This window comes from Salvelinus alpinus, chromosome 33, assembly GCF_045679555.1.
Source record: "Salvelinus alpinus chromosome 33, SLU_Salpinus.1, whole genome shotgun sequence".
Lineage (NCBI taxonomy): Eukaryota > Metazoa > Chordata > Actinopteri > Salmoniformes > Salmonidae > Salvelinus > Salvelinus alpinus.
In genome coordinates, this window is record NC_092118.1 from 22,038,997 (window position 1) to 22,050,834 (window position 11,838).

General features: G+C 38.8%; 1 protein-coding gene across 1 annotated transcript; it reads right to left on the reverse strand.

Annotated features, from left to right (window-relative positions):
- Positions 1 to 2,153: 2,153 nt before the first annotated feature.
- On the reverse strand, positions 2,154 to 11,481 carry LOC139563172 (intestinal mucin-like protein). Its single transcript, XM_071381511.1, has 21 exons — positions 11,281 to 11,481; positions 10,393 to 10,733; positions 9,740 to 9,906; positions 9,390 to 9,601; positions 9,076 to 9,247; positions 8,596 to 8,843; positions 8,189 to 8,372; positions 7,909 to 8,101; positions 7,539 to 7,717; positions 7,380 to 7,449; positions 7,159 to 7,289; positions 6,768 to 6,802; positions 4,979 to 5,147; positions 4,731 to 4,829; positions 4,575 to 4,615; positions 4,184 to 4,306; positions 3,838 to 3,936; positions 3,475 to 3,603; positions 3,130 to 3,169; positions 2,851 to 2,974; positions 2,154 to 2,537 (listed from the first exon to the last, which is right to left on the reverse strand). Exons 1-21 carry the CDS (start codon positions 11,479 to 11,481, stop codon positions 2,330 to 2,332), a joined length of 3,165 nt encoding a protein of 1,054 aa, XP_071237612.1. The 3' UTR covers positions 2,154 to 2,329.
- Between the last annotated feature and the right edge of the window lie 357 nt (positions 11,482 to 11,838).

Below are 11,838 nucleotides of genomic sequence, written 5' to 3' on the forward strand. Positions count from 1 at the left end.
GTTGAGAGTAAACTCAATTCAGCATACAGAAGTAATATCATACAGAGCAAGTTGATGAGCACTCTGAATAACTCAAACAAACTGTGATGATTTATGGGTGACAGCTTAATGTTAAGTGTAACTACAGGTTAGATTGAGGTAGGTTGATACAGGAACCTTTATGTAAAAGTAAGTGTAATATTAAAACATGTTGAATAGAGTGGGAGAAATGAATCATAATTAACTATCCAGGGTGGAGCACACAGTTGAGCAACATATGTTTACTGTTTTATTGGCTATATAGGCTAGTAAAGAGAAGTTCCCCAACAACACTACTGTATGTTTAATAAAAAAATACATTAGTTATTTATTTGACCATTATATTATTTCATGGGTATTTTACTGTCCCTGGTCTAATTATGTCACATATATGACATATGAGCTCAGAGTTCCTTTTTTGATGACTTGGCAGCAAATATACAGTGCCTGGAGCTGGGTAAAACGAATAAACAGTCCTAGTATTATGGCCTTTGGGCAATGGGGTCCCTATTAAGTTGATCCTACCTGTTCTACTGCATACTTTTTTATCTCACAGGAATATTGTTTACCTTCTTAGGTGGGACTTTCAATGTTGATGACACGTTTCTGACCTTATTTTCCTTTGTTTAGTCTTTATTTAGTTGGTCAGGACGTGAGTTGGGTGGGTATGATCTATGTTGTCTGTTCCTATGTGGGGTTTCTTGTTTGGCCTGATATGGTTCTCAATCAGAGGCAGGTGTTAGTCATTGTCTCTGATTGGGAACCATATTTAGGTAGCCTGTTTTGTAGTGTGTTTTGTGGGTGATTGTTCCTGTTCGTGTGTTCACTAGTTCGGGACTGTAGCGTCTTCGGTTCTTTCTGTCGGTTTGTTGTTTTTGTTCGTTGTTTAAGTAGCCTATTAAAATATGGATTATCATCACGCTGCATTTTGGTCCTCCTCTCTTTCACCCGAAGACAGCCGTTACAGTTGATTCAGAGTCAATACAATTATTAATCTAATTACAATTTGTGACATTACACTGTGACACTATGACACTTCAATGCATAATCTTCTAAGTATCTGTCATGTCCTGTCCATAGCAAGTGGCACAACACTGACTTTGATTGAAATTGATTTTATGTTTGTCAAATGCTTTGACTGTGGTGGTCTATTGAAGAGCCCATTATTCCATTATCCACCATTCTGTTTCAGGTAAGGGGTTTCAAGAAACTGTAGAGAGTATTTCTCATTTTAAAGAGCCATTGAAGCCTCAACTAAACAAAAGCTGTCAGCAAAATATCCCTTTGGACACCAACACTTGTTATGCCAGTTGTAGACAAGTCAGTATAACATGATCATGCTATAAAGCAGGCAGAGTGCTCTTTTCTGCAATATTAGTTTTAATTTGAATGACTATATTGATCCACTTTTTGTCTGATTGTTGTGAAGCTACAACATCAGTAAGATTAGTAATCTGTAACAGAGGACTGGTTATAATAGCAAAAGAGGTCTATAATTCCCTCCAACTAAGGTGGGAACTTTTCCATTTCTGTTCACGCAGTTTGACAAACACTGTCAAAATAATTTGAAAGAAATTGTTTAAGTGCATAATTATACTGTGTTTGTTTTATATAATCACACATGCCCCATGTATTTCCCTTTGCATTTTGTACATTTTGTACTTTGTACACTTGGTACAGTTAAAATTAAATGATCTGATTTTCATTTTCGGTGAAGCCAAAGGACAATTATTGCCCGGACAATATAGTTTCTATCTTGTATACTTTATTTAATATGAGAGAGGAGTTAGGACAAATATTTGATTACTTTATTAGCCCATCAAAGTGGAAAATGTGTCTTTAGTACTGTATAGGGAGGAGCACAGTGTCAGCCTCAGTGCTGCCCCTGGAGATATGTAGAGGTTAACTAAGTGCATTGCTCAAGAACAACAGTAGGAAGTGGTGCCAGGGATCTGAAACCAGCAGCCTTCTGATTACTGATCCGTTTCTCTAACCTAACACCATCTCAAATAAAAAAAGTGTTTGACACTTTGAATTGTGGTTGTTTGTCTGGAAGAGGATAGGCCATTGTTGAACTGGGTGTCTGCAATCAAATATTTCTCAACAGAATTTCAAAAGGAATGAAAACAAGAATGTGGTATATATGCATAGCCTATTGCCAACTTTATTTAGGCTAAAATAAAATAAAAATTGAATAAGAATCTGAAACTATTTCTCCTACGTTTAGCAGACTACTTTGCAGGAAAGTGAACAAGTTGAACATAAATAGAAAAGTAATCTAGGCAGTAAAGAGATGGTAGTAAAGAGTCATTCATCTTCTCCTGCGTCGTGACCTTGTGACCTGGGTCGCCTCCGGGGTCACGCACTCTGTCCTCTGGCAGCCACATTTATTGATGTCGATGTAGGAATGGTTGAACTTTGACCCGTCTGGGCAGATCATCTCTACTTCCTTCTTGGTGGTGGATTCTTCCCGACAGCAGGTACAAGAGCGCTCCATCATGTTGGCCTCAAGAGAATACCTGAAAACAGAAAGGAGAGGCGATGTCATTATGTGGAAGTACTGATGGTAGCAGTTGTAATTATATAACATTGGCTGCATTTACACAGGCTTCCTAATTCTGATCTTTTGACCAATCAGATGAGCTCTTTTGACAGTAATTGGGAAAAATATCAGAATTGGGCTGCCTTTGTAAACACAGCCATTGTAACATAACATATTACTGAAAATATAATTTGTAGTTTGCATTTAGACAGGCAGCCCAATTCTGTTTTATTGGGAGGAATAATGTGTTAGTGTTCCTGAAATATTTCAGGAATGATCAAAATACTCACATGGCATAGGTGACACAGGATCCACCGCATGTTGTCACTTCCACCTTGTTTGCAGACTTGCAGCCATTGCTGTCCAGGTACACTTTGCTCTTTGTCACGTTGCATGGCTTAGTTATTGGAATACCTGCACACAAAAGTGACACAAAACTTTCAAACGAATTAACGTTAATCATCCTGAGGACCATGGCAATAGCTAAAACACTTTTCCCAATGCCTGATAAAGGGCAAGAATGATTTACAAATGTCTATCAAAAAGGATGGTGTTAAAAAGACACTCACAGACACGGCAGCAACCATCTGGAGCAATGACTTCAGTTCCCTTAAAAACAAGAAAATGGAAGAAAAAACAAGAACATTTTTAAGTCACTGACGTAACGTTTACCAAACTGTCTCCACATGTTTTTCAGTTCAGTGTTCTTGCATTGTTCACTTTAAGCAACAGGTGTTAATAACCTCACATAAATACACAGTAGGTATACTATATTAAGCAACAGGCCTTAGTCTGAGTGACTGGGCATGTTTAAACTTTATTTCACGAATATGATTTTGCACATTGTCCAGTTGTTTTTAAATGGGCCAGTTTCCCGGACCCAGATAATTTGCCAGATGGTTATTGTAACTCACGGGTACGCAGTCTTCTGGGTAGAAGTCAGGGCACACAGTCTTAGCCTCGATTGGGATGAGTTGGTCCATAATCTTTACGCACTCATACTTGAGACACTTGTCTCCAGATGGTATCCAGACGGAACCAGGCTGTAGAGGTGAGAATATGAACGATATCAACAGGAGATTCTTCAAATTATATAGGATATACTGTATCATTGCTAAGATAGTTATTTTGCATAACACTTTATTACTACAGTAAAATGACATGTTGTTTTTAAATAATCAAGTGAAATAGGACGGATATGTTTTACGAATTGTAAAAATAAAAATACAATTTGTGAATCTGTGAGAGATAACTAATGCGGCTTGATGCTATTTTACCTGAATAGTGTGTGTGGTGTTATCTGGCAGCATAACCACACAGCTTGTCTGTACACACTTCCCACAACACTGCCCAGGAACGGCTTGATGATCATAGCCCTGAAAGGAAGAAGACAGACCAGAGAGGAGAAAACCTTTATGATGTGGACATGATCTCTCTTATACCAATGTGTGATCCTGGTAACTCACTAGTAATTACACTTATCCAGTAGTAGCTCAATAGTGGACACGGAGGAATCAGTGTTATTATAATATTTTGACATGGATAAGAACTCACATTACACTAAGTATGTTGAATTACATAATGAGGTCAAAGGGTGTCGATGTGTCAATGGAGATCACTTACCTGCTGGCAGTGAGTGTCACATTCAGTAGGATGACACTCAATGATATGTAGATGGGTTTGCGCATCCACACTGTCACCACACACACAATTCTTACACTTGTCCCCAGGAACATTGGCACCAGGCTGGAATGAGAAAATACAATATTTCTATGGAAAATCTATGAATTGAGACACTTTTTTTGTCCTATCTAATCTCATACATGGATTGACCAAAAAATATTGTTGGCACCCTGATAGAGGCCTCTACTTGCTTATAGGAGGTATTTGCTTAGTTTAACTTGTTTTTTAATTAATGTATGCAAGTAAAATAACGTTGTCCTCTTTTATTAAGTTGATCATTTAGAAGTGGTGGGACTGGCCAAAATGAAAATAGCATAGAATGCATTCTCACCTGATATTCAGTGTTGTTAAACACACAGACATCCTTTGGCACTGTGGGGCAAAGAACATGGATAATCATTTAATACTGCAACTAACATGTTGGGATTTCTAGGATATGCACAAATACTGTACACGCACACTCAAGCACATGCAGACGCAAACTCACTGCATTGATAAGTTAGGCAGCAGACTCCCATAGTTGCCTCTGTCTCGAATCCGACTGGGCAAGTTATCTTGGAAGTAGAGCATTGTGTGACATCACACTCTGTTTGGAAAGAAAAAACGATTGTTTTAAAAACTTTGCGAATGGCCACAGTGGTTGGATATATTAGGTAATCACCAAAAATGTTAATGTTTTTACCGAGATGTTAAAAAGCCCACATATAAAGCACATTGTCCAAACAAGTCACTCACCACATTTGTCCTTTTTACAACAGTCAACGGTTTCTACGACCTTAATTTGGCCCTCCTGGTCACAGGTGAGAGGAGGCTGATGTTGGCATGCCACAGGCTGGCACTGGATTTCCAGACTGTACGGGTCACACACACACTTCTGGCAGTTGCTCACCCAGGTCTCATTAGCCTGCAATGAGGAACAATTTAAGTACACTAAGGTTTGTATGGACACTACCAGTGCAAAGTTCAATCATTCAGTGTGTGGAATTATAAATTACTGAAGCGCTTTGAGGTTCTATGAAAGCGCTATAGAATTGTAATACATTATTATTATTATAATTATTATTATTGCATACATTACTATACATGATTGTCAAAAGTGAAATACAAGCCACATTACCCTTTTTTTTCAATTTTCGCCTAAATTACATACTCAAATCTAACTGCCTGTAGCTCAGGCCCTGAAGCAAGGATATGCATATTTTTGGTACCATTTGAAAGGAAACAATTTGAAGTTTGTGGAAATGTGAATTGAATGTAGGAGAATATAACACAATAGATCTGGTAGAAGAAAATATAAATAAAAAAACAACATTTTTTTTCTACCACCATCTTTGTGAGTGAAAGGTCACTGTTCTAGCCATCACCCTGGTTGTAACTCTAATAGTGTCCACAAGATGGCAGCAATATTTTTGCAAAGTTACAGATGGAAAACTTGAAGTATGAGGGAACTACAATACTTTTAGTGTGAAGTCCCCAGGTACATTTGGGCAAAACGCGAAGGAGACATTCACATTCATATAAAGAAATTCTGCAAGAATATCATCAAATCTGTCTACTTGGACTTTGATTTAGCTTTCCAAGTATTAGTAGCAATATTATAAGTTCAACATTTGCAAAACAACCAGTTTTCATAACTTCATAAGTCTGAAAATCCTTAAAATTGTTGTCAAAAATGAAAAGGCATGCTGTCGTACAAGGTTAGTAGCAACAGTTTACGACATATACATGGTTTCCGGATACTCCCGTTAAGCCCAGCTCATTGGATATCTAGCTAGCTTTGTTTGACCACGATTGGTGCTTATTTGACAAAGATACAGTCGTTCAAGTGATGGCGGCCCGAGTCATCGGCGTGCCATGAAGGCGTCGCTCTCTGACCAAATATGGTGTTCTATAGGATATACTACACCCCTAATGATATAGTGAAGTCGTGTTACCTTCTAGGATCTCTGAGGAATACATACGAATGTGATTTGACACGTTGAAACAACGTTTAAGGTGAGATTTTCACAGACTCCTTTCTTTGCAACTTGAACGAGTGGAAATACAAAATAGATTGTGCATGCTATATGAACCTTTTTAGGATATGAAAAATTATTTTATTTAACAAAACGACACTTCATGTTATCTCTGGGACCCTTTGGATGGCAAATCAGAGCAAGATTTTAGAATGTAAGTATACATTTTACCTTCAGAGGTGAATTTATCAAACCTATCACGGTGAAAAGTGTTTTGTTGTTAGGAGCTCTCCTAAAACAACTGCATGGCATTTTTTGGCAGTAATGGCTACTGTAAATTGGACAATGCAGTTATATTAACAAGAATTTAATAAGACACTATGTATAAGACACTTCTATTTACCGACGTTTGTTGTTTCTCTAAAATCTGCGATCTTGACATAACGCGCTGCATGATGTACAACTGTCCCGTTGATGGGACGCCGATCCTTAAGTTAATGTGTATATCAGAAATGAATAGTTTCTCTTCCCTGCTTAAACCTGTGAGTGAAATTCAAACACAATTTTACCTCTTTCCATTCTCCATTTGGCAATGGGCAAATATCTGATGAACCAAAGAGAAAAAAAGACATTAAAAAAACTAAGTCATTGAAATACATTCCACAACTTCATTTTGATAATGCATTTTATATGCCGGAAGCACTTAATAAAATCAATATCAATCAAAATTAACCAAAACCCGCACAATTGAAGTATCTGTGAAAAATGCTGTGGATATTTTTTGTTTGTTATACAAAAAGCTAAACCAGCTTTCAAAAGACCACTACAGTAGCAACTAACAATTAAAACACTTTGTGCTTCCCAAAGTGAAGGTCAGCAGGATGTAGGGTTACTATCACAGCACCATACTGTAAGTCACCACACCCTCATTATACAATGCTGTTATTTGACCATTCTTACCACAGCTGGGGATACAGTAGTTTGAGCTGGAACTCATAAGAGTGGTCCCAGGGGGACAATAACATCCCTCCAATTGTATATCTCCCATGACACTGAACTCATTTTGAGTCTGGATGAATTTGAAATTGTACCTGCAGAGATATTTAAAAGAAGTTTCAATAGCTGAAAGACTTTCCCCATCATTATACCCATCCACTGAACAACAACAGCATTATACATACCAGGCATTACAGGTTGGTTCAACTTGTGGACCGCAGGCATTATAAACCTTGGGTTTCTCACATGTGAAGTCTGTAGCGGGTGAGATAAAAAGGTTAATAACCAATAAGCTACATCATAGAGAGGCTATCTGAGCTTTATGGTCTTGAGGAGTTACTTACCACATTGTCCATTTGTATAATTTCTCCACTCAATACAGACTCCTGCTTGTGCACATGCATCACCATAGGTCTGCAAGCTGGTGCAGCCAATGGTAACATCATCCATATAACACGCATCAAAGATACATGCCACAAGGAATGGCTCGTAGGGGATTATCTTATGGCAACTCTCAAAGACCCTTGAAAAGATGTCACGCGTCAGTTAGAGTAGATACTTAAATATGATAATTCACTTTGTTTTGTCATCAGGCTTTGTCAAATGATTGCCGTGTTTTAGTATGTCAAGTTATTGTTTTCACTGAGATGATTCTGATTGAGAGGTTATCAATAATACAGAGGAGATTTATTGTGAATACTAATTGCTACTTACTTGCTTTGAATGAGATGACAAATGGGTGGATCGCAGCCTGGTAGTTGTGTTGGTGTCGGCTCTGGTGGTGGTGGTGTGCACTGACTGTTATTGTGGTCAGCAACATGCCATTGGTGTGCCATGTCTGGACAAGATGAATCGATAGTCCCATTTGGCAAGCGGCAGTCATCTGTCCGGTTGTTGTCACATGTACCTGAATAAGATTGAAAACTATTGTTAGACAATGAGACATCATGGGGTAATCATTGTAACAGAGTGACGGTAAAACACCTGTACTCACCACACTGTCCCTCAGTATTGCCACTGAACTTGTCCCAGGGCAGGTATATGCTAAACATAAGACCAGTGAAAGACACCTTGGCATTAATTGCTGGTATGACTAAAAGAGTCTCAATTCCGTTGTCTGTGATGCGGAAGTCCTTGGTCTCATATGCTGGGATGATGCGTTGCTGGTTTACATAAATCTAGTACAAAAATATTAAGAGATGGACAAAATGGTTACAATAATTCAATATTTGTATACCCAATAGTATTCTAGAACTGTATCCTATATCTAATACATAAAGGAAGTATATAAATCTTAAATGGAAGCTAATCAATATCTAAGCTAATCAAAAGCTAATCCCTCTTAAATGAAAAACGACTGAAAATGTCTTGAACATACAGTATTTGAGATATTTTAATTACCAGACTTGTGAAAACTCCATCAACGTCCTTCTTGGTCATGAATATCTCGTAAGATTGATAATAAATTGTCAGAGACTGAGGACAGGAAAGTCCATCTGGGGCATCACAATAGTAATTGTCGATTACAACACTGAAGTTGTACTTTGGCAGGATTTCTTTGACCAAGACATAAGAACAATTTCCTTGGAAGCCATAGTATGTTCCATCAAAGGTGACATAGTGAGGGTCTCCCCAACCATAGCAGATACCTTTGTAAGAAGAGAATGATTAGCATTTAAAAGGACACGGATGTGGAATGTTTTATGCAAAATTAATGGTGCTGTGCTGAACGTTTTCCAATGTTAGACATTCATATACATTTACTGCTGGTAATTATTAGATAAACATAAACAAGTCAAAGAGAAAGAATAATTTCTAAAGTGGATTTTGTGACACAAAGAATAAACATATATATTTTCTTTGGGGGGGGGGTAAACTTACATTGACACTCATAGTGGAAACAGCATCCAGATTCGTCATACACTTTGATTGGAGGATAGTTATTTTCACATGCTATAGGCTTCGGAGTCTCACAATGTACATACTCATAAATAACATTCCCGTTGGCGCATGTTCCGTTGGTGCACTGGTTATGTATCCAGCTGTCACCATTCTACAAATACAGAAAAATATTAGATCTACAGGAAATGTCTTTAAAATCATTCAATTATTTTTGTAATATAATCATCCCTTTGTAAATAATAATTCCTATGGAATGTTTCAACAAAAGTTATTATCTATAGCAGAGTAAATACCTGTCTTGGAGGATGGTCATGGACACAGTTTATCTGTGTTACATGTGGTACTGTTGTTGTTGTTGGGGACTGTGAAGTGGTTGGTGTAGTAGGAGTAACTGGGGTAGTTGGTGTACCACATCTGGTCAAAAGTGTTTCTACTTTACAAGTCTTGTTGCAGAGACCAATGTAGCACCATCCATCATGGTCAGAGGCATTGTAGACAATTGAGCCTGAAAGTAATATGAGGTGTAATCATTAAGCAAGTTTCCAAATTAACATGTAAAATTACATATAAATTGAACATCACTAACAGCTGAAATAATAGTACAAAAGGTTTAAAACTTGGAAAGGTGAAAAGTAAAACTTACCAATGAGGAAATCAGTATGATTGAAATGGCAAAAAGAACAATTAAGGGGTAATGTGGTTGGAATCGATGGTTTCGTTGTTCCACCAGTTATTACAGCAAAAGTTGTAGAAATAATAGTTGTGGTGGGTGGCAGAGTTGTTGTTGTAGGTGGAACTGTTGACGTTAAGGTTGTAGTAGTGGGTGTAGGAGTAGTGGTGGGAGGAACTGTTGTCGTTGTGGTGGTTGGGATGTGTGTTGTGGTTCCACATTGACAACATTTCACTCGAATCTCGTAATCAAAGCACTTTTGCTGAAGACCTTGCTTATTGTTTTGACAAATCAGTCCAACGGATGGATTGCAAGTTACGTCTTGGCCAAGCTGAGAGATCTGAAGTCCAGGGTATTGTTTTGCTCTACATTCAACTGCCTCTGGAGCTGAGCAAATGTGATAACCAGCAGCAATGATGTTCTTAATGGATTCATTATCTCCACCTTCAGAGCCTGACGTTGGCTGACCAAGGTTGATCCAGTCTGACCACACACAACTTTCTTCACCACTGCACTGGGTAGTTGATTCTTCTGCTGAGGTTGGTGTAGGAGAAGAGGTTGGAGTTGTAGTACTGGTGGAAGGCAGAGTTGTTGTTTTTGTTGTAGATGGAGCTGTTGATGTTAAGATTGTAGTAGAGGGTGTAGGAGTAGTGGTGGGAGGAATTGTTGTTGTTGTTGTTGTTGTTGTGGTTGTGGTAGTTGGGATGTGTGTTGTGGTTCCACATTGACAACATTTTACTCGGATCTCATAATCAAAGCACTTTTGCTGAAGACCTTGCTTATTGTTTTGACAAATCAGTCCAACGGATGGATTGCAAGTCACGTCTTGGCCAAGCTGAGAGATCTGAAGTCCAGGGTATTGTTTTGCTCTACATTCAACTGCCTCTGGAGCTGAGCAAATGTGATAACCAGCAGCAATGATGTTCTTAATGGATTCATTATCTCCACCTTCAGAGCCTGACGTTGGCTGACCAAGGTTGATCCAGTCTGACCACACACAACTTTCTTCACCACTGCACTGGGTAGTTGATTCTTCTGCTGAGGTTGGTGTAGGAGTAGAGGTTGGAGTTGTAGTACTGGTGGAAGGCAGAGTTGTTGTTTTTGTTGTAGATGGAGCTGTTGATGTTAAGATTGTAGTAGAGGGTGTAGGAGTAGTGGTGGGAGGAATTGTTGTTGTTGTTGTTGTTGTGGTGGTTGGGATGTGTGTTGTGGTTCCACATTGACAACATTTCACTCGGATCTCATAATCAAAGCACTTTTGCTGAAGACCTTGCTTATTGTTTTGACAAATCAGTCCAACGGATGGATTGCAAGTCACGTCTTGGCCAAGCTGAGAGATCTGAAGTCCAGGGTATTGTTTTGCTCTACATTCAACTGCCTCTGGAGCTGAGCAAATGTGATAACCAGCAGCAATGATGTTCTTAATGGATTCATTATCTCCACCTTCAGAGCCTGACGTTGGCTGACCAAGGTTGATCCAGTCTGACCACACACAACTTTCTTCACCACTGCACTGGGTAGTTGATTCTTCTGCTGAGCTTGGTGTAGGAGTAGAGGTTGGAGTTGTAGTACTGGTGGAAGGCAGAGTTGTTGTTTTTGTTGTAGATGGAGCTGTTGATGTTAAGATTGTAGTAGAGGGTGTAGGAGTAGTGGTGGGAGGAATTGTTGTTGTTGTTGTTGTTGTGGTGGTTGGGATGTGTGTTGTGGTTCCACATTGACAACATTTCACTCGGATCTCATAATCAAAGCACTTTTGCTGAAGACCTTGCTTATTGTTTTGACAAATCAGTCCAACGGATGGATTGCAAGTCACGTCTTGGCCAAGCTGAGAGATCTGAAGTCCAGGGTATTGTTTTGCTCTACATTCAACTGCCTCTGGAGCTGAGCAAATGTGATAACCAGCAGCAATGATGTTCTTAATGGATTCATTATCTCCACCTTCAGAGCCTGACGTTGGCTGACCAAGGTTGATCCAGTCTGACCACACACAACTTTCTTCACCACTGCACTGGGTAGTTGATTCTTCTGCTGAGGTTGGTGTAGGAGTAGAGGTTGGAGTTGTAGTACTGGTG